Source organism: Paramisgurnus dabryanus, chromosome 22 (genome assembly GCF_030506205.2).
Source record: "Paramisgurnus dabryanus chromosome 22, PD_genome_1.1, whole genome shotgun sequence".
NCBI classification, from domain to species: domain Eukaryota; kingdom Metazoa; phylum Chordata; class Actinopteri; order Cypriniformes; family Cobitidae; genus Paramisgurnus; species Paramisgurnus dabryanus.
Genome location: NC_133358.1, coordinates 14,660,881 through 14,670,150, shown reverse-complemented (window position 1 = coordinate 14,670,150; position 9,270 = coordinate 14,660,881). Strand labels below are relative to the sequence as shown.

At 36.4% G+C, this 9,270-nt stretch overlaps 1 protein-coding gene across 1 annotated transcript; it reads right to left on the bottom strand.

The window, feature by feature from the left end:
- Positions 1 to 3,751: 3,751 nt before the first annotated feature.
- LOC135785440 (E3 ubiquitin/ISG15 ligase TRIM25-like) lies at positions 3,752 to 9,002 on the bottom strand. The gene is made up of 6 exons (XM_065294867.2): positions 8,340 to 9,002; positions 8,118 to 8,213; positions 7,743 to 7,976; positions 7,265 to 7,424; positions 7,114 to 7,170; positions 3,752 to 5,539 (listed from the first exon to the last, which is right to left on the bottom strand). Exons 1-6 carry the CDS (start codon positions 8,931 to 8,933, stop codon positions 5,010 to 5,012), a joined length of 1,671 nt encoding a protein of 556 aa, XP_065150939.1. The 5' UTR covers positions 8,934 to 9,002; the 3' UTR covers positions 3,752 to 5,009.
- Positions 9,003 to 9,270: the final 268 nt, after the last annotated feature.

Sequence of the window (9,270 nt, the reverse complement as noted above, 5' to 3'; positions counted from 1 at the left end):
TGTGTTATCCATTTGTGACACATGCACACTATTGTTGTTCACCTGTGTACGTTCACGGTGTGTTGGGTTCATCAATCATATTTGTACACATTCACGGCGCGTTCTGTGCACTGATTTATCTATATGCATTCACAGTGCACTCGAGGGTTCACCTGTGTGCGCACAATTTTATTTTCAGGACACATGACAGCGCACTCGAGAATCGTGCCGGCCTGTGCACTATAACACTCTGATTCATCTATATGTATTCACGATGTACTTCGCAGATCACTCACTAAGTATGCCGGTTACTAACAGTGGCTATTTAGATGGATCGTTGAGCCATCGCACTGGCTTACACCTTCCTCAATGAGCTATGTCCTGTTGATGTTAGAGCCCACTCTATGCGAGGTTGGCTTCATCATGGACTTGGTCTACAGGGGTATCTATTCTTGATATTTGCAATGCGGCCGGCTGGTCTTCGCCATCTACGTTTGTCAGATTTACAGCTTAGATGTTCCTGCCCTACGAGCGCAGGTTCTCTCGGCTTAATCATGCACGCTCATGCGTTTTATGTGTACATCGCAGTGCGCTTAGCAAACTCACCAATGCGACTCTGGACTTACTTAATTCTCGCACACCCGCGGCGCGCTCAGTGATCCCACCGTCTTGTGCTATGTTATGTGCTCCCCAGTGCGTTTAAAAACCACCGTATGCGTGTAACATTTTATATGGTGCTTACACTTTTGCTTTTAAAGCTGTGAATATGCTGGATTTAGGGCCACATACAGTGTCTCTCCGGTAAGGCCGTTGTGTATGCACGGTGAGTTCATGGCGCTCTTTCCCAGACTATTGTAGGCCGTAGTCCCGTCCCTTTCCCTGGCTCGAACGCCATAGGTCTGTAATTTTTACAGACGTTAACCAACGGCTTCAATTGCGGAGTAAACAGAAGTTTCCCCCATAATGTCAGCAACTGACGCAATGCTCTTTCACGTTATTTCAGGGAACCAGGGTTACGTGAGTAACCTGATCGTTTTTTATGGTTTTTGAGTCAATTGCATACCACTTTCTGCTGTACACATGAATTAACTTAAACAGTTTTGAAATACTGGCTTCTGCCATTTTTACCAAACACACAGATAGAGAGACGTGTACAAACCTCAAACGCACTTCAGTTTTAGTTTCTCTTAGTTTAAGAGTTGTTTCCTTATTCAGATTTTGTAAGGCGTGTCCAAAACATATTTGTCTGGTGTGACAAGCGTAACTTGTCCTGCTGAGTGGATTTAAGGTCATGCTAATCAAAATGCATCTGTTACATTTTAAATTCATTTGTAACTACAAATTATATTATTTGCCTTATAAGTCAAAGTTTTTTTTGTTTGAAGAATTGCTTCTTATTTCACATGGATTTCTTTTGCCTGAGTTAGTGAAGTTTATGCAAAACAGATGACAAAGTTGATGCTTCCCAATTCACACCTTATCATGCCCTAATGTACATAAGATAAAAAAAATCATCCAAAATAAGAAATCGTCAGTCACAGTTTGTAGCTAGATGAGTATCCTGAAGGTACCTGAATGATTTATTTCTGATGAAGATTTAACATGCTCATCCATTCACACTGTGATAGCTGATATTAGTTGAGTTACTGATGATACAATGATTTATAAACAAGGTCATGGCAGCTTCTTCCTGTGTGCCATCACCTGGGCGGACCACCTCCGGCCGGATCTTCACCACACGGCCTGTTTGCCATAGAGCGCCCCGCCAGCGTGTCCTTGCCTGGTTACCTGTCAGACGGATCATGCCATCCAGCCTGTTTCAGGCGAATCCCTGTCACGCGAGCGATGTTACAGGATTGCACTATTAAACGCGGGCTCGATTGCGAGCAAGGCGTTTATTCTAAATGACCATTTTATAAAAGAGAACTTGGATTTTATGTTCATTACAGAGACGTGCTTACTTACTACAAGAATCCACTTTCACAGGAAAGTCTCGGCCAGGTGACCCACCAAAAACCAACTTGATAAGGAAATGGTGCATGCCTTAACAGATAAAATGCTATTTTTGATTTGATTGCTGCAGTACCAACATCTCTGCAGTGAAGCATATGCTGTTGATTTTCATTATTAAAGCTCTTCCAGTATTCTTTGGAATGGCTAAGATTTAAATGTATTCAAATGTTATCCTCAGGGTGTGTTAATCATGTTTTCGATGTGACTTTCTTTTGGTCCAAACCAATGTTTGTGTGGTATGAACTAATGCATTTAGTTTTTCCTTATAGATGCCGTTATGGCAGAATTTCCTAATGCAACTCCAGTGGATGTGCGAAATTGCCTACGACGCAAGTGCAACAAGCAATTTGCAAATAGAAGAAAGGTTTAATGGAATGTATTTTTTTGTAATTTATGTACAATAAAATGTAATTGCACACTACATTACTTGCATAATAAATGGCTGTGTACATTTTTCCAACTGCATGATCACACAAAGTCATACAAAAACAGTAATTCCAAGATTTTCTATTTTCAAGTTAATACTTGGACCATGTCAATTAAGCACATTAAATAAATTATGAAAGCAATATACACTCTAGGAACACTAACATTTTTATCTTATGTTTAGTGCATTTTTAAATGCATTTCTTTAAGAGAGCTAAATTCATTTTTCTCTGCAAATGTATGGTGGCACAGTTGGTAAAGACAGTACCTTTGTACAGGAGGGACCCCGGTTCAAATCCAGACACACACAAGATTTGTATACAAAGTGGTTTGTATGAAATGTCAAGGTAAAGCAAATATTCAATCTTGGTATGAAGAATTATTAACACTTTTTTCAGTGCTCTCAAGGTACTATTAAACAGAAGTCCTAGCCTGCATGAAGTGTATTTTAATGACACTTTAAGTTCAATTAAATAGCACTTTTAGCACATTTTAGTGTTACCTGAAATACACAAGTCTGAGTTAAAAGTACTTCCAATGTCATTGCAAGCAATTTTGAGTATGTTTTAAGCATACTACATCTCACTCAAAGTTTTATTACAATACAATTTTATTATGCTTCAAATGTGTTTTAATGTAACTAATAGTAAAATAATAGTATGGCCTCAGTTTATTATAAGTATAACATAAATGTACTTTGATCACTCTTAAAGTGTAATTTAGTTGCAGTTGTAATGTTATCAAAATAAATTTGAAGTGCACATTGAATGTTATGTTCTGTATATTGCAAAAAATTAGGGTAGATACTTAAGTATACTTTGAATAGTTCCACTTTAGCACAACAAAGTATATTTAACATAATTTTAGACCTCAGCACTGCTTTCACACAACTTAAGTGCATTAAGTACAAAATTTGTTGTTTTCAATTTAGCAGACTTAAAATATACCAATAGTGCGCAACAAAAACATTTAGTTATACTAAAGTACATGTTAATAAACTGTACTTGACTAAACAGTTTTTTTACTACACTCTTAATATGATTGTGTTAAAATAACACAACCAGGATGTGTTAATTTTAACACATTGTTTTATATTAAACTACAGTATTTACACATTTGAGTGTAGGGGAGGAAAGCAAAATAAGTAAGAAATCAATCAATATACAACTAAATGTCAGAAGATGCATGCTAGATGAAAGGGCACAATAGATTTCAAGCATGTTGCAAGTTAAAATAAATACACAGATTTTTCTTATGTGAAAAAATATACAGTTTCAAACCATACATTACAGAATGATGACAGCTATACAATGGTGGCAGACTTTTTTTTGCCAAAATATTTTTATTAAGATTTTCTTCTTTTATATACAATCACATTCATGTCGATACAATTTGTCATTTTGCACAAAGTGATTGCATTACATGCATTAAAACCCATTAAAAGGCAATAATTAAACAGTACAGAACTAACACAGTGAACAACGCTTCTATCTTCCCCACACGTTCTTAAGCATAAAAATGAAAAACATAGTATAACTTATGCCTTCTTCCATTTTTATTAAAAGAAAAAAAACATTCAACTTAAACTTTAGATTGTGGAACTATAGGTCACCCTGTCTCAAAAGTCCAAAGAGTCATCTGTCAAATCCAAGTCCTTGACAAAATCAATGAAGGGCCCCCAAATCCTATCAAATAAGTGATTTCCAAATGTATTTTATTCTCTCTAAGGGGAGGTTAGACATCATCTGTTTCAACCACTGGATGGCGCTGGGTCTACTCACATTCTTCCAAGACAAAGCTATACATTTCTTTGCAGACAACAAACTTATATTTATGAAAGTACATTCAGTTTTGCTATAATTATGTTTGTCTGGGTATAACGCTAACAAAAACAGTTTTGGGTCCAATACCATCTGTGTAGAAATGATCAATTAAATGTTTTACCTCCTCCCAGAAGATTTTTTCTTTTCCCACATGCAATGTATTAGAGTCCCTTTATGCATATATCCGGTATATTATTGTTATATTTATTTAGTTGTACAGGTGTAATAAATACGCACAAGAGCCATTTACATTGAAGCACTCTGAGACAGCTATTTATAGACATGCTATGTGTTTTAGTGGCAGATATTCTGTTAAAAAGCTGAAAAATAAAGAACCTCTAACAAAAATGAAGAAGTGAATCAGAATAAAATACATGCTTAAAATATCCATAAGAGTAATCAGAAAAATAAAATCAGAACAAACACAAACTGTTGCTTCATCTGACATAAAAATACACTTTGTTAATTTTAACTGTTTCACATTTACTGTTCGTCCACTCTCAAAACTATCATTAGATCAATCTAAAAAATACTGGGTTATTAAGCAATAGTTGAGTTATAAATTGAGATACTCAACCATTGGTTAGATTCATCCAAAAAATGTCCATATCTGATCCAGCAACCCAGCAAGAGTGTAATAAATGGCATGTATTGATAAGAGTTGTGTTCAAGTGTTTATAAGACAAAAAGAGACTCTTAACATCTAACTGTTACTCAATAATCATGTAGGTCAAAGAAAAACACTCTTATCTGTAAAATCTCTGTGTCTTATCTTGTCAGATTGCAGAGTTTAATTTTTGAGTTTGTATCGATCAAAAACCCAGGATAAAGTGGTTTAGTGAATGTGGTCTGGACACTGTGTATGAGGTTCATTGTATCAGAGATGTTGTAGAAGGACAGAGATCCTGTACTGTGATCCACATACACTCCTATTCTACAGGAGCTCAACACTACAGGGAGTTCAGTGTGTTTGTTATTGTGAATGAAGTAGCAGCTGGAGTCACTGCAGAACAATCTCCAGGACTGATCATTATATCCAAACCTACACTGAACACCCGATCCCTTCCTGCTGATGCTCTTATATGACACTGATATAAACATATCACCACTCCACTCAACCTCCCAGTAACAGCGTCCACACAAACTCTCTCTACACAACACCTGATGCTGCTTATCAAATCTGTCTGGATGATCAGGATACTGCTGGACTGTTTTAGTGCGAGTAGCCACAGTGTTATTCTCAGACAGCTGGAGATTTTTATTCACTGTGTTTGGATCCAGAGACAGCAGAATTGAATCTGATAAAAATAAAATAAGCATTTAGTAATAAAATAATAACATTGATGGGACAACAACCTGTGCCAGCTTTCTGTGGTGTATGTGCAGTGAGTTTATACTGAAGATCATGACAACAATACACAACTACCAGCCAGGAAGAGCAATGAAATAACATCTGCCCTAATGCCCTTTCACCTCTGGGATATCAATGTGCACAAATGACTCACCATTATCTGTAATATGCAATCAGTTAAAATGTGTAAACTTTATAGTCCTGTATGGTCATGTTTGGACACAGACTGAATATGGGTGTAGTAAATGTGTTAGAAATGTCTAAACACTGTAGTGGTTGACTGGAAACTAAACACAGGTTAAGGAGAACATGTTATATAGATCATCTCCCCTTCTAAGACAGACACCAATTTGTTTCTGGGTTTTGTTGATATGTTTTTCCTTACCATGATAACCCATTGATGTAGAAGAAAAAGAAAAACAAAAACACAGCAGTTGATAAGTAAATGTTTGTAACTCAACTCTACTGTATGTAAAATTCATAAGTGCTTGACTGAGGTAAAGGGATGGCTAGCAAATAATTTTTTACAATTAAATGATGATAAGACTGAGTTTATTGTGTTTCGGAATAAACGGCCTGGGAATAGTCCGGCTGGAAATTGTGGACTATTGACCCATAAAATGTGTAGTCAGGTAAAGAATCTCGGTGTTATTTTTTATTCTGAAATGCACTTTGATCGCCAAGTTAATAGCGTCGTGAAATCATCATTTTTTCAGTTGAGAAAATTAACCAAATTAAAACCCATCCTTTTTATACAATGATTTGGAGATTGTACTGCATGCCTTTTTTTCAACCCGGTTAGATTACTGTAATGCTCTTTATTTAGGCATAAGTGAATCACTGGTTACTCGTCTTCAGTATGTTCAGAATGCTACAGCGAGATTTCTAACAAATACCAGAAAACGAGATCACATAACACCTGTATTGATAAACCTTCACTGGTTACCTGTTAAATTCAGAATCCAATACAAGGTGTTAAAGTTTGTTTTTAAAGCATTACACAATCAAGCTCCTATACATAAATGATATGTTAATCCCATATCAGTCTCAACGTCAATTACGCTCTTCTCAGAATATGTTGCTAACCGTCCCTTCTCTGTTGCGGCCCCTGTACTTTGGAATGAATTGCCGCTATCACTGAAATCAATGCCAAGCATGTATACTTTTAAAAAAGGTTTGAAGACGTATCTATTTATAAAGCGTTCGGTATCTGATAGGGTCCGGGAACTGTGAGTGACTATGTGAGTGATTTGTGGTGTCATGTGATGATGTTTTGTCTTGTTGTTTTTTAGAATTTATTGGAATTTATGTGTAATTTTAAAGTTGTTTTACACTTATGGACAGCACTTTGGTCCATTTTAATGGTTTTGAAAGTGCTTTATAAATAAAAGTTGAGTTGAGTTGAGTATGTAATATATTGTTTTATATTATCATTATAAAGTTACTACACAACTCTTCAGCACACTGTAGTGTATAGTCATTTCATTTGGCGGGGTGTGTTTGATGGTTTTACTAACTTACATTGTAGGAAATCCTCTCTAGTTCTGGGTTCGTTGTAAATAATTTCAGTGGATTTTACTATAGAAATAAACAGACACAGTTAGAATAATTTCTATGTGAAAACACAACATACATCAGGACTCACTGCTCACATGCATGTCTGATACTTTACCTCTGTCAGATATACGTTTAATCTCATCTTTACACAAATCCTCCAGTTTATCTCTGAGTTTAGAAACAGATTTTCCCAAATCATCAAAAGTAAGAAGAGAACTGAGAGTAATGCTGGAAACATCTGAAGATCCAGAAGTCACAGAGAAAGACTTGAAACTCTACAGGACAAAAACAAATAAAATAATACAATAATTATGTTTACTAGCTTCTTATTTGCTCATCTCAAATTTTACAATAGATGTCATTCTTATTATCTTGTTTTGTCATTGTCTCTAAAGAATCTTTGCTTTTTACAACTACAGTGTGAGACACACAATCTCCAAAACTCACACTATGAACATAAATTGTAATGCAAAATCCTTTTGTTTTTAAAGTTTCTTAAATTATGACCATCATGTTAAAATATCTCTAACCATAATCTTATTAAAGATCAAGTATTGTAAAATGATCAATGTCCTGTTTTTCAGATCTGTTACCTGCAGGAAATGAATGTCATCGTCTGTTTGTAAAAACTGCTCCAGTTCAGCGTCTCTCCTCTTCAGATCATCAATCTCCTCCTCCAGACGCTTCATGACTCCTTCAGCTCGACTCACTGCAGTCTTTTCCTGATCTCTGATCAGTTGTGTCACCTCAGATCGTCTTCTCTCAATGGATCGGATCAGTTCAGTAAAGATCCTCTCAGTGTCCTCCACTGCTGTCTGTGCAGAGCGCTGTTAGGACAAACATTACAATCAGATCTTACTGCTGTCTCACACAGCCACAGTGAACTTCAGTCAGACTAAAACTCATCAAACACTTCATTCATCACTGGCTCTGAAACTTCTCATCCAGCAGATGTTTTTAAAACTCACCTTATGAGAGTCCACAGTCTGTCTCAGCTCCTGAAGCTTCTTCTCTCTCTCCTGAATTCCCTGCTTTAAATTTCTTTGTGTTTCTCCCAAAAGTGTCTGTTGCAAAGATCAAATCACATGAAGGGTAATATTACATAAACACGTCTGTTACAAAATCTTGATGACAATATAAATAGATATTAAAATGTTTAATAATTTAATTTAATTTATGTAAGTTCACACCTGTTTCTCTGTCCTCTCTGCAACAGCTGTCACAGTGTCGTGATTTTTGTGAACATCCATCGTACAGAGATAACAAATGCATTGTTGGTCAGTACGGCAGTAGATTTCTAGTTGTTTGTTGTGTTTTTTGCAGATCATTTCTTGTAGTCGTTCAGTGACATCGATCACTTTGTGGTTTTTACCTTTAAAGAAATTCTCATGCTGGTTGAGGTGATTTTGACAGTAAGAGTTCAGACACACTAGACAGGACTTGACTGCTTTTAGTTTTCTCTCAGTACAGATGTCACACTCCACATCTCCAGGTCCAGCGTAACAATGAGCAGAGTCAGGAGCAGATTGAAGTTTTGTCTTCTTCAGTTTCTCCACCATTTCAGCAATCACCACATTCTTACCTAAAACAGGTCTTGGTGTGAAGGTTTGTCTGCACTGAGGGCAGCTGTAGATTCGCTTCTGATCATCCTGATCCCAGCAGTCTGTAATACAGTCCATACAGAAACTGTGTCCACAGGGAATGGTCACTGGATTCTTCAGTAGATCCAGACAGATTGGACAAGAAAACTGATCCTGAGCCCATGAAATACTGGCTTCAGCCATTTCTTTGCATGAACATTGATAGAGAGAAACACCGAAGGTCTAAACAGCGCTGAAGTTTCACTTTCACTTAGTTAAAGAGTTTCTTCCTGGTTTTGATTTTGAGAGACGTGTGCAAAACTATGGAAAGCCATTTGTACAAATATTTCTTTAGGTAAATAGACACATTTCATCTACAGATCCAAAACACATTGGTTGCCAGCAACCATCAAAAAATTATGTCATCATATAATTTTCACTCTGTTCTTAACAAAAACTGTAAAGCCTTTCTGTATTAAACAATAGTGGATGAGTAAGTTGGGCTCCTCCATCATCAACATTGATCACAATAAAATGTTAT